We start from the raw sequence: 24,306 nt of genomic DNA, 5'->3' as shown, positions 1-24,306 counted from the left end.
GCCATTTAGGGACCTGAACTAATTTAAATCTCAGTAATCACACATAGCTAATGTCCATCATATTGATGGCTCTAAATTCTCTCCACACTCTGATATTGATTAGGTTACATCTTACTTATTAAGCTAACATTTCATTTTTCCAGAAGAGTAGCCTGTTTTCTGCCCTTCAAGAATGTCAGTCTCAACTGCAACCATGTGGTTCCAATTGGAGGGGTTGGTTTTTTTTTGTAGGTCCCACCCCTAGGCTCTGTTGATTGGCCAGTCTGGGTATCTGACTCAAACTTGGCCAATCAGAGCCCCTCTCTGGGAATTTTAAATTTTGTTGTGATAAAATTCACCTAACCTAAAATTAGACTTTGTATGTATGTGTGGGGCCTGCATATGCTAGGGAAGCCCACTATCACTGAGCTACATCCTGAGCCCTAAAATTAACCCTTTAAAGCCAACAGTTCAATGGCATTTAGTACATCACAATGTTGTGCAATATCACCTCTACCTAGTTCTAAAACTCTTCCAGCTTCCACCAGCCCCTGGAAAACACAATGTATATTCTCTATTACCTATTTTTGGATATTTCACACAATAATGAACTTTTGTGAACTGGTTCATTTCACTTAGCATTTTTTAAAAATTTGTGTTATAGTATACATCAGGGCTTCATTATTTTATGACCGAATAATATTCAATAGTATGTATTTACTAATTTGTTTATCCATTCATTGAAAGGGCATTTGGGTGGTTTCCCTCTTTTGGCTACTGTAAATTTAGTGCTGCTGTGAACATCCATGTACATGTATTTGCTTAAATTCATTTTCAGTTCTTTTGGGTGTTTACTGAGGGGTGGAATTGCTGGGTCTCATGGTAATTCTGAACTTAACTCTCTGGGGAACTGCCAAAATGTTATGCACAGTGGCTGTGCCATTTTATGTCCCCACCAGTAATGGCACATTTGTCTTCCCTGGTGATCCTACTTGTCTGGAAGAATGAAAATGAATCCAAAGAGGGATCAAGGTGAAAGATGGGATGGGTCCAAGCCCTCTCTGAAGCCTAGCTTTATCTTGTCCCCTTCTTTGTGGTCATACCAGAGATCTCCTCTGCTTGCCTAAGCTGGTCAGTGGGTTTCTCTCTCTCCAAATTCTCAATGGATACCTTCTTACTGCTGAGTTCAGAGTCTTAAAGGCCTGAGTCGTATTTGAGGGTCTTCTGGATAGAACCCTCCACAAAGCCAGCCACCTATTTCTAGCCTAGACCTAGAAACCGAATCATTTTTAGCTCCTCTCCAGGTCCTGAGCCCAGACAGAACCCTAAGACACACTTGACCCCTGCTGGTCATCTGATTGGAAAGAAGGCCAAGGAGGCTGGTGGTAAAGGCTGGTGGGAGGTGGGTGTTAAGGGAAGAAGAGAGCTGGGGTTCCCCTGAGGACACGGTGGAGCAAGGAAAACAGAAGGGAGGCCAGAGGCCAGGCCGGGGGGAGAGGGAGGAAAAGGTGGAAAGAAAAACCCAGCAGAATCTCCAATGTTTAGATGGCCTTTCACAGGGTAATTGAGACAGACTATCCGTGGCCAAACATGAAGGCAATGTTCTTTCAGCTTCTGAACAGAAATAACTCCAATCTCATTTTCTGGGTAGAGGAAGGAATGGAAAGTGATGGACAGGGGTAGTTTTGGAGACAGAGGTCAGGCCACTCTGACCCCCTTCATTCGGTATCTCACATCTGAGATCTGGGCCCGTGAGAGCAGAATGTTGCCAGTTATCTTTCTAAAAAGGATCTGGGAACACATGGGCACCCAGTACGAGGGCCCTGGATACAGTGGTAGGGGTGTCCTAGCTGCAGGCCATGGGAGAAAGGCCCTGAGGGTAGGAGCAATGTGGAGGAGGAAAATAGGCCACAGGATCCTTCTTAGATAAACCCTGATAGGGGCTTTGATCTTGTAATTATCTTCTATACACAGAATGGAAGGATAATCCACCCTTCCCTGTTGCATGGTTAGTTACAATTTTCTTCTTACTTTTGGATAGCTGAAATGCATAAAACGCAGGACTTCATGCATGGAGGTTCTCACTGTAATACTGCTATAGGTTTGTGGCTTAGAGACACAGGACTTCTGATAAATTTTACCTCACACATGTATGTACCAGTTTGCTAGGCCTGCTTATAACAAAATACCTAAAACTGGGTGACCTAAACAACAGAAATGTACTGTCCCACAGTTCTGGTGTCCAGAAATCCCTCATCAAGGGTTGGTTCCTTCAGAGAGCTGTAAGGAAAATCTGGTCCTTGCCTCTCTCCTGGCTTTTGGAGGTCTCTTGGCAGTCTTTGGTGTCCTTGGCTTAGACAGTCGTCATCCCAATCTCTGCCTGCCTCTTCACATGACATCCTCCCGTGTTTGTCTCTGTATCTAAATTTCTCCTTTTTATAAGGACGTGAGTCATATTGGACTCACCCCAAACACTTCATCTTAACTTGATTAACGCTGTAAAGACCCTATTTCAAAATCAGGTCATATTCTCAGGTACTGGGGGTTTGACATATCTGTTTTAGGGGACAAAAGTCAAAGAAGAACAGCATGATACCCATCAAAAGGGGAAAAAAAGTCTTGATACATTTATAATTTATAATTGTAATGCACCAAATTATAGAGAATATTCCTTACAGGAAATAATTGCCATTTTGTCTAAGCATCTCTGTGAGTGAGTCCTCTGCTTCTGATTTTATGGATCTGATAATGGGAAGAATTTTCCACAGCCTCTCCTTTGGCTCCCTGCATTTCACTTTTCTTCAACACACATGCTTCTATTGCCAGGTACAGGGAACAGACTCCTGATACCATTCAAGTTGGGAGCCCATACCTTTGTGTGAGTACACCAGGTGAGTCAGCTCAGTGGGCGGCAAGAGATTTCTACACCAAGTCAGCCAACTCTTACATGTTCTCGGAACCTAAAATTCCACTGAAGGCAAACTAAATGTGTCCCCAGTTTAACTTCCCCTGAGCCAGACCCCCAATGCCTTGGTGATTCTAAAGCCATTGGGTAAGATGAGGAGAGGAAGAAGGCAGAGTGAAAGTCACTGATCACAACTGACTGCAGTTCACCTGAGTAGGTCAAATTTTATGGAAGCATGTGACCGTGTGAGCACATTGTCAGGGTCCCTTTTAGGGCTTGGAGAGGTGTCTGTGCTTAGGGCTTAGAGAAGCATCCAGAAGCTTAAGCTGTGCGAGTCTCTTGGTCAGTCTGCATCAGGACAGGTATCTCTCCCCATCCTAAAAATTCCCACCAATGCTCATTCATGAAAAACATACTCATCTAGTGTGTGCCAGACCTTGTGCCAGGAACTCTGTTTGCCAGAGCCAAACAAAGCAAACTGAATGTGAATCCAACTTCTACACCACCGCTTCCAGGAAGGAATGGTCCTGGAGAGCCCGGGTGCTCCTAGGGATGTGCCTTGGGCTGAAGGTTAGGCTAGAAATTGGGATCAACCCCTATGGTGAGTCTTTTGAGGGCTCCTGTGAGAGGAAAACTCCTCCTAGGACAATCTGGATGCTGGAACACTTTCGCAATCAGAGCTCTAGACTTAAGGGAGAATCTGTCAACTAAATCTAGAGCATGGAAATGACTCCAAACCAGACCTAGGAGCCATGCTGCTCCTGGGACCCTTTCCCCTGCCTGGAGTCCTGAATGCAGGGACTAGAGATTCAACCTCCAGATCCGTCCCCTGTCTTTGGCCTGGAAATTGCTGTTGAACAGAACCTCACGAATCCCTATATCCACCCACCCTGCCAGGAGCTGACTGATCCCAGCTGCCTGCCTCGGCGCCTGCCCAGCACTCCATCCGGACCAGCAGGAAGAACTCATTTTGGGGCCATTTTTTGCTAAGTCTTAGTGTTTTCATATCAAATAGGTGACAAGGGACAATCCACTCCAAAAGGGCCAAGTGATTTGTGTTGTCCACTCCTGTGGTCTCATCCCTGGTGAGTGAGGGGGACACGACAGTCATTGAGTGTTTGTTGCATCAATGAGTGGACTAAGGAGATCCTCGACTTCTGGGCGGAGAAGGGAGTGTGCCCGTGGTAGTTGGTACTTGCTCAGTTGCAAGTGACAGACACCAACATAAACTGATATAAGAAAAAAGGAATGTATTGGGTCACATCACCAAATTCTAATTTCAGGTATGACTGGGAAGGTTCATGTGCTCAAATGAGATCATAAAAAAAAATCCATCTGTCCTGCTGACTTGGCCTTCTCTCTCTTGGATTTAGCCCCAGGTGGGTCTAGGCTTCTAGTCTTCTCGCTCCATGTCCAGCAGGAAAGGGACTAACTTATCTCAAATATTCAAACAAAAATCTCAGAACTAAGTCTCATCACGTAGGCTTGGGTCACTCGCCTGTTCTTGAACTAGTCACTTTGGCTAGGGATGATTGATGCTCTCATGGTCCCAACATGCTCTGGAGTTGACCCACTGGTGGAAGAGGGAGTAGTTATTTATTTATTTATTTTTTTCCCCAAGGGACATCTGAGTTCTGTCACCAAGAAAGACGAAATGGTTGCAAGGCAGACCACAGGTGGCTGGCACAGTGTTTGACTACAGTCAGAATATTTGGGCAAACCTTCCCAGTTCTGAGCTTCTGTCACCTCACCTGTCATTGATGACAGTCTTGACACTAACAAAATCCCTGCCCTTCTTCCCATACGAGAGCTTTCATGAGGTCCTGAGACTCTGAATTATATAGTAGTAGCTAACATTTATTGGGGCATCACTAGGCAATCTGGCCCTGTGCGAAATAAGCCCTTTGCACATTTATTTTAATCTTTACAACCACCCATCTTGCTGATGAGAGGCAGGTTGGGAGAGGTTACAAGCCTGCACACTGTCACACAGCCAGGAAGGGTGGAGCTGGGGTTTAAAGCAATGCCCTCCAGCATGAAGCTATATATAAACTGTAAATAATTTTACAAGCGAAAGGGATTATTAGTAACGGTCTGTGCTGTTAATAATAGTAATTTTAAAAAACCCTGAAAGGGAAATTCAAATAAATTCAAACAAATGTTTGTTTAGCACCTACTATGGGCCGATCACTCACCAGGGGCTCAGAAGGAGACACATAAATAACTGTGAAACAGGCTCACTGTGATCTAATAGAGTCATAAACATGCCTGGGGGATTGACTGGATGGGGAGGGGATGCCAGGGGTGGGTCTGGAAGGGTCTCTTGGAAGAGGTGGAATTTGAGCTGAGCTTTCAAGATTAAAGAACTTCAACAAAGTGGGGAAAAGAGAAAATCAATTTGTAAGGGATCGGAAGGACAGAAAGACCAGAGCAGTGTTCTTGGATAAGGGTTAAGTACTTCTATGCAAAATAACTTTCACACCAGCAGGAGCTTGAAAAGTGATTGACTAAGTAGAGCGCAGCAGTTGCCATAGGAACAGAGGCAAGCTTCATCCCTGTCATTAGTGAGCATCCCTGCCTTCGAGCTGTCTAGCTAAGGCCAGGGTGCAGCGGGGAGGGGGAAGCTGGGTGGCACTGTCCCTTAGGAAAAAACAAAACAAAACCCAGAAAGGTGCTGCCCTGGGAAACTGATTTTGGTTGCCCTTAGAGAAGTAGAGATGACAGGTGACACCTGGGTCTGAGAAGATAGGCAGCCAGAGAAAGCCTCTGTCTTGAAGGGCTTTGGGACGTTCCAAAGCTAGTAGAGCAGGCTGAGGGGCCCCAGGAAGGGAACAGGAAGGGCAGAGAACAGCTCTTGAGAGGAGCTTCAAAGATGGTTCCATTCCCACTTGGAACCTGAGGCAAGGCGCAGCGTGGAGGCGGCTCTGCCAAGGGAAGCCTCTTAAAGTGTGTATCTGTGCCATTCCCAGGTCCACTCAGACCTCCCAGGGCCTCTGGGGGGATGCCTGGACATTCTGATGCACCCATGTGCAGAGAGGAGAGTGGAGATCCCATTTACAGGCTGGGCAACAGGAGAGCACATGGTAGGGTCTTTAATAGAGTAAGCATTAGGTTTGAGACCTAAGTTCAAGTTTGGCCTTGATACTTTCTAGCTGTGTGTGGGTGACCTTGGGTACATTATCCACCCTTTCTGTGTTTCTCAGTTTCTTCATGTGTAAGATGTAGATGATAATAATTTTTCTTCTGTCATAGGACCATGTAGGAATTAAAACAGTTAATTGATATAAAGAGTTGTACACATTACCTAACATAATAGTGCTCAATAAATTCAAATTGCTATTATTATTATTATTATTACATCAAGTGTCAATTGATATCAATTCATTATCCCCTCCCCAGGCAGGGTCTCCTTAATTGTGTGAACAGCCGGTATCTCCAAGTTCAGTAGATGATAACAATGAAAACAGTAATCGTTGTTCTTCCATGTACTCAGTGACCATTATCATAAAGGAGGAAGACACAATTCTGCTGCTGGATGTCAGATGAAGGAGCCTGAGCTTACAACAGACAGCTAGTAGCCATTAAAAATTTCACAGGCGAAGAATAACTTGATCAGGGGCATGCAGATTTTTGTCCTGAGGTTATATACTTGTAAGAATAGAATCTAAGTATACTGACAATAGAATCTAAGTATAGGAACAATGATAACAATAGCTATCATTTTGAGAGAGCTTATTATACACCAGGCACGGTGCGAAGAGCTTCATGAGTCTGTGTAATCCTTCCAACAACCTTATGAAGTGGGTACTATTATTATTATTATTATTACAGTTTTATAAATAAGAAAATTGGGGCACAGAGAGTTTAACTCAAGTAACTGAGTCACACAGAGCTAGCAAATGGCAGTTTGCTAAGCTAGACCATGGCAATCTGTGCCAGGGATCCCATATTAACCAGAACATTCTCTTTTCCTTCCCTGAACCTATGAAGGCTCTGGGATGGGAGGTGGGGGCAGCCTGGCATCCTCACCTTTGAGAGCCTTTCTATTTTTTTTTAGAATCCTCCCTCCACTGTTTCTCTGGGACTTCTCTTTCTTTGAGTGTGTGTGTGTGTGTGTGTGTGTGTGTGTGTGTGTGTGTGTATGCGAGTGTGTGTGCGTGTACAGCACATGGAAGAGAAAAAACTTCCGCTGACTAGTGAGGACAGAAGCCCCTGGACATCAAAGTGGGTAGAGCCCCGGATGGATGGGCCAGAGGCAGGCCTGAGTCCCTTTAGGCCAATTCCTCCCAAGGCTGGCAGAGGCTGTGGCGGGAACTTCTGAGAACCCGGAGAACAAGTCCTTTCATACGGCCTCCCTTTGAGCTGGCCTCCGAGTGGGGCCAGGTCGGGTGGGTGGAGGGCGGAGAGTGTGCAAAGAGGTGAGGCCGCAGTCGGGCTGGGCAAACAGATTGGGCAGCGGCTGTGAGCACAGAGCGCCCATTGTGCAGCAGGAGCTCTGCTTTCAATAATCTACTCGGAAGAATGTTTCATTGAGCGCCAGAGAAAGAAGCCATTGAAATGCCCAGGGCTGGGCCCCATGAAGGGTTAAAGGCAAGGGGACTATGGGTGCCCAGGCTCTTGCCACTGTTAGCCCAGATGCCTGATATAGGGATCCTGACCACTAAGACAAGGGCACTTGGTGGGACCACCCAGAGGGCCAGAAGCAAGCATCAGAGGGGAAGTTTGGTCTTCCCCCAGAAATGCAAAAGGGGTACCCAGCATCAAGAGGAAAACTCCTTTCCTCCAAGATCCATTTTACCCAAGTAATAGCCAGCAGGCACTGGGCCTCTAGGTGCCCCTGGCCCTGACTCATGTGGCAGGCGTGTCTCACCTGGACTCCCTACGTGGACACTTAGCAGGCACCACTGCCACCTACTCTCTATGACACATTCTCTCTCCAGTATGGCTTTCTGAAACTCCTCCGAGCTTTCCATTGATCATTAATTGACTATAATTAATGATGCAATCATGGGGATCATAGGAGTTGCAGTATGAGCCAATGATCACTGAGCAAGATGACTAAGGTGAACCTGGGGGAGCTCCTCTTCCTGAGAGAAGGACGTGGACTCACAGCTAGCAATAGAAGTGGGATTCTGGCCTCCCACACCCAGGGCCACACACCATTTCAGCTTCCAAACCATGTGGGGCTTGAAATGAGAACAGGTAAGGGTGGTACCTGGGAACTGCAAAGAGCAGGCAGAAGGTAAATGGCGGGCCTGCCACCGGGAGTGAGCACACTCTTGCTGGCTTGCTGAGAGTGACCTCCAGCATCACAGTATGGCAGCTCCCACCGAGGACCTCCCTCCTTCCCTAAGCCTGGCCCTGCAACGGAAGCGGAACATACACTGTGCACTTCCATGCTGACTATTTTGGATGAAGGCCTTAAAGAATAAATGATGGATGGTGCAGTGGCACATACCGGTAATCCCAGCAGCTGGGGAGGCTGAGGCAGGAGGATCTCAAGATCAAACCCAGCCTCAGCAATTTAGCTTATAAGACCCTGTCTCTAAATAAATATACAAAGGGTTGGGGATATGGCTTAGTGGTTAAGCATCCCTGGGTTCAATCTCCTGTACCAAAATAAAATAAAATAAATGATGCCTTTCTGGTTTTCTTAAAAAGAGAATCCTGAGCAGAATTTAAACTCTGGAGGGCAATTCTTCATTCACTTCTGGGCTGGTGATGTCCTTGGGTCTCATTCATAAGGCTCTTTCCTGCTGCACCAAGTAGCCCCGATCTCCTAGACTTCGGAATTCATCAGCTGGATTTAACGTTTATTCTTTTATTTCTCTCTAATGTTTTTCTGTGAAACTGTATTACTATATAGTGATATAGTAACATTATATAGTCCCTCTGAACTGCTTCTAATATTCATGGACAGGGAATGCGAAGATTAATCTTGTAAGAATTGTTCGTGAAGTAGGGGCCAGCAGACTTGGAGTGGGGAAGGCCTGGGAGCTCTCCTCTGCATGATCAATTTAGGACTGTTCAGAAGTCTTCTATGTTTTCCTGCAAGTCTTTTGATGTGGTCCAGCCTAGACAAGTTGACCTCTAGCAAGAGGGTGACAGCACACACAATCTGTGCATAGGATCTTTGCCAAGGGCAGTAAGCCAGAAGGAAATAATATCTATACTAAGATCATTTGAGTTCAAAGTGACCAAATACATATATATATCTCCTCTCTCTCTCTGTCTCTCTCTCTCTCTCTCTCTCTCTCTCTCTCATGCATAGCAATGAAAGATGAAGCCAAAACACAGACTTACTCAGTTTTTCACTTTCATATTTCCACATTCCAAAAAGTTGTCTGAGCACAAATAGTCAAATAATGACATTTTTAAGTTGGAAAGAACTTTCAAAGTCCTTTAGTTTTTCTCCCTGTTTTTGTTCAGGAATCTTTTCTATTACCTCCAAAACAAATGAGTCCTGTATCGGTGTTTCTGGAAGTCTGATTTCATTAATGAAGTGAAATTCCTGACAGGAAGTAACAGGACAACACCCCTGCCACGTTTGATCTGCATTTCATGGGCAAATGTTAGGTTGCTTGTAATTTATTTATTTATTTATTTTGGCACTAGGGATTTAACTCAGGGGTGCTTTACCACTGAGCCACATCCTGAGTCCTTTTTATTTTTTATTTTGAGATGGGTTCTTGCTAAATTGCTTATGACCTGGCCAAGTTGCTGAGGCTGTCCTTGAACCTGAGATCCTCTTGCTTTAGCCTCCCAGGTCACCACACCCAGATTCTTATAGCATTTTTATGTGGAGTTATGGGATGAGAGCCCACCTGTGTGAATGGGAAGGGATCTTTCCTGTTTGGGGGAACATTGCTGATGTCAATCATCTTGGAAACAGCAGGTCCTGAGATGGAAAGTTGCAAGGCTGGGTTAGCTGGCCAGATAGGGAATGCCAGCTTTGCCGAGCCTTCCTTTGAGGCCTCAGTGTGAGACTACTAAGGGTATCAGCTTTGAGAGACTACCAGGGTCAGGGTAGGACTGATGGACTTTGTCACAGAGGATGAAGGGAGTAAGTACTCTGAAGGAAACACAAAGAGAAGACGCGTAGCCAATCTTGAAAGAGATATGACCTGGATTCACATTACACTTTGTGTTTATTTCTGCTTTGTTGTCCTTGAAACTTTGGAAACGTCTGGTTTAAATGTTCCAGCCTGGCCCAATGGTGTAACGGCATCTAAGAAAGAGCTGACGGTCAGTGCTTATTTCCCTAGAGCACCAGAGGGTGAATGCTGCCCTCTGAGGCTGCTGTGGATTTGGGGTGATTACTAAGAAACTCCTAAAAGAAATGTAAACTTTGAAGAACAGGAGTCAGCCCCAGAGGCCCGCCCACTCCTCTCCACGTGGTGGTTTACCCATTACTGCCATCCTTTTATTAAGCAGATTGCCAGAGTTTCTATAAAAGTGATCCCTTAAATTGGCCTGAATCTGTCTCCTAGTAACTTTCACCCACAGGACTTAGCCCTTCCTCTCAAAAGCACAGAGAAAAATCATAACCACTCACATCCGTGGAGAACTTACTATAGCTGGGGACACCTTATTGAGAATTGTGCTGTGCCTCATTTATATCATTATCCCACTTTACAGACAAAGAAATTGAGACCCAGGGAGGCATGATGACTTGCCAAGGGCAGATCCCATGAAAATGACAGGATTTAAGCTGAAACTGTCTGATGTCAGAGCCTACAGTCTTGAACTCTGAAATACTTCCTTTCTTGTCCCTGTGACATCTCCACAGAGATCGCAGCCTCCAATCTCATCCCCAGGCCCTTTTGGGGGTCAAGCTAAATCCCCACCCCACCCCCTCACCATTTTTCTTTGGGCATGGAGCAAGGCCAAGGCATCCCTGACCAGTTAGTTCCTCCTGACCAAGGTCTGGGATAACATAAGGAATGCAAAGCACAGGTCCCCTGACCTCCAGTGACTTGCCCCACTTTGACACCCAGGACAGCTTCTGCTGAAGCCTCCGGAAGCACCATTTTAGCAACCTTCCCCTCAGGAGGCTGTGCTTTTCCTGTCTGTCCTCCACATTTCTTCTGCCAGAACAACAGGCTCAGTTTTCCCTTCTGATAAATCTGGTCACCCTAAATATGGGGCTTTAAGCAAACAGGAGTGGCTGGCCCCACGCAGCCCTCATTTCGAAATGGAGATTCACAACGGGCTCCTCTTTGCTATTTTTGAGGTCTGGTTTCTTTCTCCACACACAGTGGTTTTAAGTGAGAGGGAAGGATCTTGGCAGGGGAAAGGTGCTAGGAGAGTGAATGCACCTGGGCAGGTCTTGTTTCCCAAAATTCCCAAGACACTGATCTCTTAAGAAGCTCTGGAAAAAAGCGGGTCTTTGGTCACATGATGTCGGGAAATTCAGTGTTACCCACACACTCCTGGAGCTCAGCAGTGTGCATGTTAAACTTTGAAGTCCTGGGAATAAAGAAACCTAATGATTTTTGTTTAACCTGGTTTTCTATTTAAAAATGCAGCATAGTAAAAATCTGAATATGGATGATGCAGAGCTGAGGTAGCAAATGTCCCTAAGGCTTGATATATTGCTCAGATAAGTTCGATTTGGCACACACAATGCTTAAATTTTGCTTTAAATTAGTTACTAGCACTTAATACTTTGAATATTCTCATATTAATCCAGATTTGGGTGTTCTTTTTGAAAAAATTAGAGCATCTGGAGACACTGGTCCACATTTTTGGGTGACAACCAGTGAACAGCTTGAAACAGGGTGTAGTCTCTGAGTCATTGAAGCCCCAGGGCTTCCCTAGGCATGCAGCTGCCTCTGTCTTTGCACCCATGACTACTTGGCTGTAGTCAACAAGCTTTTGTGTGAAGTTTTCCTTGGCGGGAGTTGGCCTGGGTGACCCCAGAAGCCTATGCATCCCTCCATTCATGCAACAGATACTGATTGTACTGTCACTGTGTGCCTGACCCTGTGGATATAAGGCATATGTATACAACAGCCCCACCCTCCTAAGAGTCTAGCTGGGAACTGCAGAATGAGGAAGGGGAAGGGTAGAGGAGAGAAAAGCTGGCAAGGCCCCAACTTGCCAAAGTACTGGCTCACAGAAGTGAACTGATCTCAGGCAGCCACTATGGAACCCCAGAGAAGAAGCCACTAGCTTGCTCTGATTTAGGAGAGATCCCGGTTCCCAACTCATCTCAAGGCCTCAGTTTCTGCATCTGTAGAATGACTCCATTGGCCTAGAGAGTGGTGCGCATCCCTTCTAGGGTTGGCACTTAGAGATGCTAAGACTTCGTGATGAAGGAATGTCTGACTGGGCCATTCCGGAATTGTTCCACCGAATTCCAAGCAGCCCCCCTCCCGCCTTTTCCCAGTCCCATCCAGGGGCGGGCGCTGGAACAGGCCGGCTGAGCGGGCCTGGGCTCCCAGCCCGGGGGCGGAGCTGTCGCTCTAGCGTCCCGCCTCTCCACCTGGGGCTCGGCCCGGCAGATGTTACAACTTTTTCACGTTCACTCCCACGGTGTCCCCCCCAGGCCCGCCCACCCCGTGTCTCCCTCCCTTTCCCCGCCAGGGTCCTGCCCACCGCCCTGCAGGGAGCCGGACTGTTCTGAGGACTCCGGGAGGGGCCAAGAGGCCGCCCCGGGCTGGAGGGTCGGGGGGAGGAGGAAGGGAAAGCAAAGGCAAGAGAAATTAGGAGGCGGGAGAAAACCGGGGTTAAAAGGAAGAGGAGAGTCAGAGGATGGTGGAGAGTACTTTTTGGAAGCCGTTCCGCCGCGTCTCGGGCTGGCCGGGCTGAGCTGGGGGAGAGGGATCGAGAGCGGCGCGGGGCGGGAGATCGATCGGGCGGCGGGAGGCGGCTCTGCGCGGCCCTGACCTTCCCGGAGCGCCCCACTGCGGCCGCGCAGGTCCGACTCCGCCGTCGGGCTGCCGGTCCGGGATAAGACACTGGGCCACCCCCGGGGGCGCTGAGCGCTCTGTCAGCACCCAAGCCGGCGGGCGGGCCGTGCGCCCTGGGCGCGCGAGGCAGTGAGGCCCGGGAGCCCTTCGCGCAGGGACCCGCCGGCCGACTTGGCGATGCACGCCCTCACCGGCTTCTCTCTGGTCAGCCTGCTCAGCTTCGGCTACCTGTCCTGGGACTGGGCCAAGCCGAGCCTCGTGGCTGACGGGCCCGGGGAGGCGGGCGAACAGCCCTCGGCCGCTCCACCGCAGCCTCCCCATATCATCTTCATTCTCACCGACGACCAGGGTTATCACGACGTGGGTTACCATGGCTCAGATATTGAGACCCCTACACTGGACCGGCTGGCAGCCGAGGGCGTCAAGTTGGAGAATTATTACATCCAGCCTATCTGCACACCTTCTCGGAGTCAGCTTCTCACTGGCAGGTAGGCATGGCCCGGACCCTTGAGGCTGGGCATCCAAGCCCCCCAGTACACACTCAATATATTTTCCCTGTTGGAACAACCCTTTCTGGGACCCGGGAAACCCGTACTATGGGCTAGTTTTGCTTCTAGTTTTGCTTCTAGTTGCTTCTAGTTGTGGGATGGTTGGCAAGTCCTTGCCCTCTCTGGGCCTCAATTTCCCTCCCCTTACACTGACTAGATTTGTTAATCTTTGAGATCTCACTCTGGTGTTCTAGGACATGCACATTCACACCATGTGGAGAAGACATCTGGTCATCCCTTTGTTAGAGGAACATGGCAGCCTCTGACACTTATTTGGAATGCTGCTTCTATTCACAGACTCTGAGCCTCTGTGCAGGTCACTTAACTTCTCTAAGCCTCAGTTTTCTTGTCTATGCAATGGGTCAAAGAGCAGTTTTTATCTTGAAAGGGAGCAGTGAGTATGGAATGAGTTGTATATGACCTGTTTGGATATCCATAAGTGGCAGCCTTGGTGTCACCAGAAGGATTTGGGTCCCTGCACTACCTCTCTGTAGTTAGATGACTACATTGGGAGAACACTAAGGAATTGATAGGTGGAAAAGAAAGACACCTAGGATGCTGAGACCCATGTAGCCTGGGGCTGGTTACTTCACTTCACCAAGTCTCTGTTCTTCCATCTGCAAGATCCTCCCAAGTTGCAAGTTGGCTGGGAGCCCCAAGGAGATGTGTTGCTCTCTCTGTAAGGAGTCATCCCCAGGCAGGCAGCAGGATTACAGGATTAAAAGAGCAGGGAAACAGGAGGTGGGGGTGTGGAAGGCAAACTCTGGCCACTTAGGAGAAAATCCTCTGGCTGGGCTGAAGTTAATCCCCCTTGGAAGGGGGCCAAGGCACACTTTCTCTCAAGTTCTACCCCAGAGTCCTGTGTGTGATCTCAGGAGCCAGAGCCTTAGTCTTCTTTCACCTGGATGGGAGACACTGAGGCATGAAGTCAGGGACAGCTCAGCCTGGTACCTGTGCTCATGTTGGGGTCTCGTGGAAGAGGGCTGCGAGAAGAGCCCTTTCTTTCTACTATTTGGCACTCAGCGGTTAGGTCCAGATACAGAGGGAGAAGAGAAGGAGGAGGAAGAGAGGTGAGGTGTGCATGAGTTAAGGGGGGGGGGTGCATAGGAATGCCAGACATCACTAACCCCCTGAGGAGGAAGGGGGAATCCGCTTTCCAGAAGAGTTGTGCACAGGTTAGCATTTCTCTCTCTGGAGAGCAGAGACTTTAGGTTTAAGCAGCATTGGAATGAGCAGCCAGCAAAGGCAGCTCTCCAGCCCCTGATCTGTGAAGTTAGCTGAGTGTGGCTGCCCAGCCTCTGCCCCCACCCTCTGCAGCTGGCTCCATGTGACAGATACTTACTGATCTTGTTAGCATTTGTTAATGCATCCAGTCACATTTGGTGAAGCTGGAGAAAGAAGCTGGAGTGAGCCAATGCTTCTCATGTTACTTATTTGCAAATGGGATTTGGTGACTCTTAGCTGGCCCACCCACATTACAAGCCAGTGCTCCATGGAGCCCCACCCAGAGGCTCCCCTGGGACTCAGATCCTAAGGTGCTTCTATCAAGTTCAGACATTTATTAGCTTGACTAAGGCCCTGAGAGGCGGTATCAGCAAAAGCTTTTGAGCATGAGGTGGATAGACTGGGCTCAGGGTTCAGCTTTACTGCTTGCCAGCTGTCTGACTGTGGGCCAGTTTCTGCATTTTGTCAAGCCTCAGTTTCATTATATGTAGAATGGGTGTAATCAGAGTCTCCCTGTAGGCTTTTAAAATGAGGATTAAATGAGATAATGTATGTGTGTAGCACATAATGTTAATATGACAGTAGTAGCTAATTATAGCTAACCAAAATAACACCTTTAAGATAAGGAAGCCAAAACAGAGAGCCCTCCTCCCCGCATTTAAGGTGTCAAATACTCAGGTCTTGACTAACTTGGATGCCTGAGGGTGAGAAAAAGGTGTGGGATTCTAACACATTTGTGAAGTTCCAGGCTTCTTATTTACTCTGGGACTTTTAAGACACCATAAACAGATCACATGGGGTCCTTGACCACAGAACGGGGAAGAAGGGCTATGAATGAATAAATGAGGAATTCAGGATTCTGCGGAACATCAACTCCTGCCACAGGGCGTTAGCCTGCCTGAGTGACTTGGATGGAGGGACTGCATGAGCTCACAGTCATGTGGGAGTTTTGTCTCCTAAAATTTGGGAACTAGATGGGTCTTAGAGGCTTCCCATTCTAGCCAGCCCCCTTGTATACATGAGCAAACTGTGGTCCCCACATGAAAGGAGATGGGGGCAGCCTGAAGAGTTCCTGCTTGCATTGTGCTTGGATTTATGTTCAAGTCTTTGCTTTGCCCCTGACCCTGAGTGACCCTTCTCTTCCTCTGACCTTGGTTTCTTTCTGTGTTTTGAGGATTGAACCCAGCAGTACTCTACCACTGAACCACATTCCAAGCCCCTTTTATTTTTATTTTGAGACAGGGTCTCAGTTGTAGAGGGTCTTGCTAAATTGCTGAGGCTGGCCTTGGGCTTTTGAGCCTCCTGCCTCAGCCTCTGAGTCACTGGATTTATAGGTGTGTGCCACTCCACTGCATCCAGCTGATTTTATTTTATTTTTTTAGAGTAGTTGAATAAATTAGATGAGGATTTGGGTCTCTTTTGGCTTAAAAACCCTCTGAGAGTCATCACTCATTCATTCATTTGTTCATTCATTGGTCCATTCCACAAGGAACCAAGAGTCCTCTCAACATGATTTGGGTGCTGGGAATACAAAGCCAAGGAAAGGACAGTTCCATTACATATCACTGGGTCTGAGAGTGTGTACAACTGAGAATACTCCCATGAGCAAATAGGACAATGAGGGTGTGTACTAAATGCTGGGGGCCCCAGAAGTAAATTCTTTGAGAAAACAGTGGGAGATATGACAGCAGGACTAACATTTGGATAGGGCTTTCAAGAGTGAGTATGAGTTTGCTCCGGAGAATGGGACTTGCTCTAGGCTCCACAGCAATTTGGTGGCTTACTGCTCAGGACCTTTGAAGTTTGGAGCCAGACTACTTAGGATACAAATCTTACTCCAATTACTAACTATGTAAATTACCAGGCGAGTGATTTAACCTGCCAAACCTCAGTTTCCTTATTTGGGAAATGGAAATAATAATAGGTACCTTCTAGTTGGTGGTGTCAATTTAGTGAGATCATTCATTAAAAATAAAGACTTATGCAGTGCCAAGCACACACTGAGTGCTTGATGTTAGCTATTATCAATGTTATTAATAATATAGATTCTTAACTTCTCAACTTATTAATTACTTCTCAACTTATTAATTATTATTAATCTAGATTCTTAACTTCTTAACTTCTCAACTCCCTAGCTGTGTGATCCTGGGCTTAAACATTCTGAGCTTTGATCTCTATAAAATGACATCAACTGAAAATACCTATTTCGGTTAATGTTGTGGATCAATGAGAATGCTGAGCCCTTAGGTAGTACCTGGTGGTTATTGTTACCATCTTTTGCTGATAGTGCTGGGACCAGAGCCCCCTCAGAGTGATATTGGGGGTGGATTAGCAGGAGTGGTGGTCTGTAGCTCATCTTTGCCTTCTGTGTCCTCCCTTCCCCTGACCAGGTACCAGATCCACACAGGACTCCAGCACTCCATCATCCGCCCCCGCCAGCCCAACTGCCTACCCCTGGACCAGGTGACACTGCCACAGAAGCTGCAGGAGGCAGGTTACTCTACTCACATGGTGGGCAAATGGCACCTGGGCTTTTACCGAAAGGAGTGCCTGCCCACCCGGCGGGGCTTTGACACCTTCCTGGGCTCGCTCACAGGCAACGTGGACTACTATACCTACGACAACTGTGATGGCCCCGGGGTGTGTGGCTTCGACCTGCACGAGGGTGAAAGCGTGGCCTGGGGACTCAGTGGCCAGTACTCCACCATGCTCTATGCCCAGCGCGTCAGCCACATCCTGGCCAGCCACAACCCCCGGCGGCCCCTCTTCCTCTACGTGGCCTTCCAGGCAGTGCACACGCCGCTGCAGTCCCCTCGCGAGTACCTGTACCGCTACCGCAGCATGGGCAACGAGGCTCGGCGGAAGTATGCAGCCATGGTGACCTGCATGGATGAGGCTGTGCGCAACATCACCTGGGCCCTCAAGCGCTATGGCTTCTACAACAACAGTGTCATCATCTTCTCCAGCGATAATGGTGGCCAGACTTTCTCGGGTGGCAGCAACTGGCCACTTCGAGGACGCAAGGGCACTTATTGGGAAGGTGGTGTGCGAGGCTTGGGCTTTGTTCACAGCCCCCTGCTCAAGCGAAAACGCCGGACCAGCCGGGCACTGGTACATATCACCGACTGGTACCCAACTCTAGTGGGTCTGGCTGGTGGCACTGCATCGGCAGCTGATGGGCTAGATGGCTATGATGTGTGGCCGGCCATCAGTGAGGGCCGGGCTTCGCCACGCACAGAGATCCTGCACAACATTGACCCGCTCTACAACCACGCCCGCCACGGCTCCCTGGAGGATGGGTTTGGCATTTGGAACACCGCTGTGCAGGCTGCCATCCGTGTGGGTGAGTGGAAGCTGCTGACGGGAGACCCCGGCAATGGTGACTGGATCCCTCCACAGACGCTGGCTGCCTTCCCAGATAGCTGGTGGAACCTGGAGCGCATGGCCAGCGTCCGCCAGGCTGTGTGGCTCTTCAACATCAGCGCCGACCCTTATGAACGAGAGGACCTAGCTGGCCAGCGGCCTGATGTGGTTCGCACCCTGCTAGCTCGCCTGGCCGACTATAACCGCACCGCCATTCCTGTGCGCTACCCGGCTGAGAATCCCCGGGCTCATCCTGACTTTAATGGGGGTGCTTGGGGGCCCTGGGCCAGTGATGAGGAAGAAGAGGAAGAAGAGGAGAAGGAAGGCAGGTCTCGAAGCTTCTCCCGGGGTCGCCGCAAGAAAAAGTGCAAGATTTGCAAGCTTCGATCTTTCTTCCGTAAACTCAACACCAGACTGATGTCCCACCGGATTTGACGGGTGGGGGTGGCAGGGATCTTCAATGCCCTGAATAGACTTACCCCCTTCAGTCTGGCCCTACTCATTCTCAGGGAGAAGCCTGAGGTCAAGCCTATATGTGAAGGGTAGGAGGGTGCAGAGCTGTTCAGCTGAACAGGTTGGGAACATGGCTGGGGTGGGGGTGGGAATAAACCAAACTGGGAGGGCTGGGTCCCAGTCCTGCCTCTTCACTGACTGGCTCTGTGACCTCAGGTGACCTACATGAGCTTTCATCCTCAGTTTCCTCATCTGTAAAATGAGGTCCCGTGACTTTGTGACTGCTATGCACCTTGTACCTGGGGAAATAGTGGGGATCCTGGCTCCCTTGCCCCCTTATGGAAAGGCCTTCCCCTTCACTCTGGGCCTCTGTGGTGCTGCTTGGGTGACGGGCCACAGGGAGGCAACTCCAGGCCAGACCCTAGCTGGGGCATGGTGGGCTGGCTACTCTCTAAAGAGACCCGTGAGAGCTGAGGATAAAGGTGCCAGGTAGGGAGGGCCCTCATGTGGCCTGGCCAGTCCTGGTGCCAGATGGCATTGGGAACCATGCTGGAAAGCTCTTCTTTCTGCTTCTAGGCATCCAGAGAAGTTATCTGGGCCCTAACCTCCTATAGTATCAAAAGTGGCAGAAACAGCTGTGAAAAGAGCCTCAGAACCAGTATTTTCTTTGACCTTGGCAAGGTCCTTTCGCTCTGGGCCTTCCTTTCCCTATCTGCACATGGAGATGCAGCCCTGGCTCTGCCTACCTCCCAGGGCTGCAGAACACTGGCCAAGCTACAGGTCATGGAGGAGCCCATGAACTTGATTAAAGTGCCCTGACACAGAGGCAAAGGATGCAGTGCAGTCTGTGAGCACATGTGTGGGTACAGGTGTGTGTCCATGTGCGTCCTGAGGGCAGGTGTGAGCTCACGGTTGAGTGAGGGAAGGGGAGAGAAGGTGGACAGCTGAGCTAGGGGGCAGAACATCTGGATTCCACTGCATGTCCTCAGGCAAACCCCTGGCCCTCTCTGGGCCTCGGTGTCTCCCTGCACAGCGGATCATCTGAGAGCTCTTTCTACTTGGCCGCAGTGGGCGACCGGTGTGCGCGTCTGGGGGTGTGGCGCCGGGTGTGGGGGCGGGGCGTGGGGTTGCGCAGCCTTCCTGATGCACGGCGCTCGCTCCTCATCGCACACAGCGTTCTGCATATCTCCCTTCAGGTTCCAGTCGGCGCGGAGTGTGTAGGCGAAAGCCCTGCTGTGAATTTTGAAAATAGTTATTTTTGTCGCTGGCAAAGGAGGCCTGTTAGGACTCGTCAGCTTGTGGATGAGCGGGATGGGTGGGGTGGGGTGGGTGCGGTGCGTGGGGTGTTCGGGTGTTGGTTACAGTGCCGCATCCCCACTGCAGTGATTGAGCCCAGTAGTGAGGGTCTGGCCTGCGGCTGCAAGGTGGAAATGACCATCCTGTCCTGGGTCCTTCCTCTCAGCCCTGTTCCGTTTGCCTCTTGTCACTTCCCCATCTGAAACCTTTCCTGGCTTCCCTGATGTTGAGGCCTTCTGCTAGGGCAGGGACCAGGGCTGCAGTGGCCTCCAGAGTCCAGTGACCCCAGCATTTTTGCTTACTCAGGAGGGAAGTTCTGAAGAAGTCACCCATTAGAGTAATGTTGTGGCCTGGTGTATACCATGGGCTGGGCTTTCCACTGTCTGCCCACAATTCAGGATGCTCCAGCTCTGCCAGGTGCTTTGTAACTGTTCTGCACCTTGTACCTGGGGCCATAGTGTTCCGCTTGGTCTTCTGCACGTGCTAGACCTTCCAGAGAGGCACAGCATCAGGGGCCTCCTTGTAGCTCCAGGTTTGTGTGAATTGTATCAATGCCTCTGGTGCCTGCTAAGTTGGCCTTGTGCAAGGTGGCCCAGTCTCCAGCTGTAGCCCCTGTTTCCCTTCCTGGGACCTGTGCCTTTTGGGGCCACAAGTGCCAGACCATAAATGGTCTTTTCTTTTCTCCCCTGGGGATCAAGACCTACTACTCCCTGCTGTTAACTTGGCCCCAAACCATAGAGACAGTTGGGGATGGCGGCTGATTTCTGTTTCTTATGCCCTGAGAAGGAGTCTGGGCCCATGTCTCCATCAGGTTCTCAAACCCAGTCCAGAGTTCATGTAACTCAGAGCCCCGCTCAACCCAGAAACCAGCAAACAGCCCAGGAGCCCCATTTAAGCTTTAGCCTACGATCTGGTGGTCCAGGCCTGAAAACTGGTGGAGGTTCTCTCTCAGGGGTTGTGCCATGAGAGGCTCAGCCTGCTGTGGCCTCTGCTGTGCCCAGCAATCAGCATTCAGCATGTCTAGTGCCCTTCTGCTCTGGCATCCTGTAGTCCCCTGAGTTCTCTCTCAGTGTGCTGGGTCTGCACTCTGCCAGACCCCCATATGGCACTGTTGGCAGGCGCTTACAGCACCCCAATCTCTGTAATAGGCAGGAGCTGGGGTGGGGGACAACCAGAGTTAGTCCTGGCCTTTTCAGTCATACATCTGGGGGAACAAAGCCCAGAGATGCTTGCTAAGGTCCCCAGTTTCTCCCTTGGCTGGACCAGGTGGCAGCAGATCTGTTAGCTAGTGAGTTAGTGCCAGATGGCAGCCTGACCAAGCTGGGTCCTGCCTGTGGAGTCCTGGGATCTGATGACCATTCCCTAGGGAGCCTGGAGAGACCCCCACACTTGCCAGGGCTTTAGCAGTGTTTCCTTCTTGTACTAGGTGCCTACTGGCTTACCCTGGGACATGGGCAATCCGGGGCCTCCTTGTAGCTCCAGGTTTGTGTGAGGGAGGGCAGAGCAGGGTGGGGGAAGGAGCAATGTCTGGTGGCCAGAAATTCCCACTTCTCATGCCTCTAACAATGATGAGAGGGCAGCCTCCCCTTTCTGGGCCTTGGTCCCCCATTGGTTAGGGACATGTACTCTCTAGTGCAAGCCTAATAACCCAGGGCAGGGGTGCAGATATCACAAAGACTTGCGTTTGAACCCAGCTGCATGGCCCTGGGTGGGTAAGCAGCACTACATCTGTGCAAAATGGGCATGATTGCACCTGTCCCAGGCGATGCGTGATGTCAGGGACAGATGTTACTGTGCTGAGTGCTTACCTCAGGGCCTGGCTCTGTGGTGAGAATAACTACTTTCCAGGTCCCTGGAATCAATAAATGAAGATTTTATCTCCATCCTTTTCCCACTGAGGAAAAACTCTGCTGCCAGCTCTCCAGGACTGGAAAACTTGGGTCCCCTCACTGCAGGTCATGCTGTGCAGTCCTTGGCTCTGCAGCCACTGTCCTCTGTCCCATGGCTCCCTGCTTCACTCTTCCCTGCAAGGAAGGCTTTTATGCAGGATGCTTTGGGGGACAGTGCTGCTCTGTGACACTTGACTTCCTTCTGTGCTCAGCTTTGGCTTTGCTTGCTGCAATGAATTAGCCCAATCACCCTCCATCCAGACCCTTGATAGGATCATTTCTCTCCTGGCCCACTTTCCACTGATTCTGCCCCACACTTGCTGCCCTTAGTGGGACAGGCCCCACGGGGACCCTTCAGACGGCACGTTTTCCGCGGTGCCTGCTCAGGCCCTGTAGGACCCTGCAACACTTGGGCATATCATGCATGTGAGCATGTGGGTGGACTGTGGGAGGTGGGATTTGAGTTGGCTGTTACAGTGTCCCTGGGGCTCCCACTGCCTGCCCAGGAACCAGCTCCCGTCTCCTTTTATTCTTCCCATCAGTGTGGGGCACTGCTTGTGTTCACAGCCAATCCCTATCCTGGCTTGTCGGTGCTGTGCTCAGCAACTTCCAGGGCTCCCACCGCTGGCCACAAGCCCATGGCACACAGGCCTGCTCTTGAATGCCACATGCATGTTGCAGATGGGGGCACACGTGCTGGCTCTCGTGCCTGCCATGGCCCCGGGGAGTGGGGAGTCTGGCAGGAACAATCCCCCTGATGCAATCATCGGCTCTTTCTCTCAGCGCCACAGAGGCATGGCTGGCTCCTCGCTGCCCGCCACCACCGGGCACAGCTGCCAGCCTTTCGGGCACAGAGGAAGCAGTGAATTAGCGGTCATGCCTCCTCGGCAGATTGGCAGTTGCATTCAGTACGGGGGTGCCTGTGGGAGGCAGTGCCCACACCCCTGAGCTGGGTTCTAGAAGGTTCAGAGGGGCATGTATGCATGTGTGTTAGAAAGGCTCACCAAGGAAGCCTCTTCCTCCTCTCCCTCCCCTTCCTCCTCTCTGTCTTGCCCAGACATTCCTCCATCACCATCAGATGCATCCTGCAGCCTGGGAACTGCCCCTCCCCCCATACTGCATACACAGGAGACAAAGTGACAGAGACTAAGACACAGAAAGGAAGGGAGACAGAAGCTAGAACAGAAGTGGAAAGGAATGGGAAAGACGGGAAGAATGGGGAAGGAAGGATGGAGAAAAAGGCAAGAAAGAGAGGACAAAGGAGAGTGGAAAGTAGAGATGGAAGCTGGGAGTGGAGTGGGGTGCGTTGGCCCTGCACCTTGAAGGCACATAGGCCTCCCCCATGGTCCCTGTCAGAGACAAGGAGCCAGTTGGCCCTTCTGGGCTACCTGCAGCCCTTCACATCGTCCTCTGAATTACTGCAAGCTCCTCTAGGGACCTGATGTGGGGACCTCCCCCATGTGCTCTGCTGGATTCTGAGTTCTGTTTCATCAGTGGGAGGGGGAGAAGCAGCAGAGTGGTCAGCCAGCCCCAGGCCAAGCAGGACCTTTGTTCAGAACACTAGATATCCATTAATAGGCTTTCTGCACCCTTACCTTTTGTTCTACTAATTTTTTTTTCAGTACTGGGGATTGAGCCTAGAGCCTTATGCATGCTAGGCAAGTGCTCTACCTCTGAGCTACACCCCCCCCTTCTTGTTTTACCTTTGGTTTTGTTTGTTTTTACTAATTTTCAAAGCAGAGATGCCATTTGGTTGGCAACTGATGAGCTGGAGGTCCTAGGGACTTTTTCTCCTAGCCTAGTCTTCTAATCCACAGGAAGTGTTGCAGATGTGAGACCTGGGCAAGGTGATGTCCAAATCATGAGCTAAACTCCTGAGGGGACTCAAGAGAACAGCTCCCCAACATGCCAGGACTTGGAGATGGTTGTGTGTGCTTCCATGATTCAGCAAGAGGTGTGACGGGAAAAGACTTCTAAGTCCTTCAATCACAATAGTATTGGACACACATATTATGTCAGCCACTGTGTTCATCTCACTGAATCTATAGAGTGGCCATGGAGATAGGAAATATCATTTACTCAATTTTTCACACGAAGAAACTGAGGCACAGAGAAGTTAAGGTACTTATTCAAAGTCACATAGCCTATAAGTCACATAGACACCCTAACGACTGAAAAATGTTGCCTGTCCTCTCCCCTGGGCAATGGCTGAGGTGGCCTCAGTGCTCCTGGGTGTGAAGGCATTCCACAGGCCTGGCGGAGGATGGGGGGGGGGACGGTCAGGAGGGTGGCAGCACAGCCCTTCCCCTGCCTCCCCACACGCGTGCCTCTAGCTTGGCCGTGGTGTTCTGTGCCCTGCCCGCTGCCCACCGCTGCGCGGTCCCCAGCGCCGGCCTCTCCTCTTTGCCTCTGAATTGCAACGTTGGCGGCAGAAGCAGGAAGCATATTGTGTGCAGAAACAAAACCGAGTGGTTTTTCCATTTTCTGAAGGTGGTAATGGTGCAATTAGTGGCTAAGCCATTACCCCCACCCCCCGCTTGCTCCCCTCCTTCTCCTCTGCCTCCCTCCCTTTCTCTCCTGGGAAAAAGTGGCTGAATTAGAGAGCTTGCCCCTCCTCCTCCCTCACTCCTGACTCCTAGGAGGAAGGGCACATGGGGAGGTACCTGATGTTGCCAGGGTCCTCTGGACTTAGGTTTGCCGGTCAGGGACTGTTGGGATTGGAGAATACCAAAAAG

General features: G+C 49.9%; 1 protein-coding gene across 2 annotated transcripts; it reads left to right on the top strand.

Moving 5' to 3' along the window:
* The first annotated feature begins 5,550 nt into the window (after positions 1–5,550).
* Arsi (arylsulfatase family member I) lies at positions 5,551–18,481 on the top strand. Of its 2 annotated transcripts, XM_026414661.2 has the most exons (3): positions 5,551–5,574; positions 12,970–13,286; positions 16,961–18,481. In XM_026414661.2, exons 2-3 carry the CDS (start codon positions 12,976–12,978, stop codon positions 18,366–18,368), a joined length of 1,719 nt encoding a protein of 572 aa, XP_026270446.2. In that variant the 5' UTR covers positions 5,551–5,574; positions 12,970–12,975; the 3' UTR covers positions 18,369–18,481. The 2 variants fall into 2 exon arrangements, with proteins under 2 accessions (XP_026270446.2, XP_026270445.2); XM_026414660.2 differs by lacking the exon at positions 5,551–5,574 and having other exon boundaries at positions 12,976–13,286.
* The last annotated feature ends 5,825 nt before the right edge of the window (positions 18,482–24,306 follow it).

The sequence above is a fragment of the Urocitellus parryii genome, chromosome 1 (assembly GCF_045843805.1).
Source record: "Urocitellus parryii isolate mUroPar1 chromosome 1, mUroPar1.hap1, whole genome shotgun sequence".
NCBI classification, from domain to species: Eukaryota; Metazoa; Chordata; class Mammalia; order Rodentia; family Sciuridae; genus Urocitellus; species Urocitellus parryii.
This window is presented reverse-complemented; position numbering and strand designations above follow the sequence as displayed.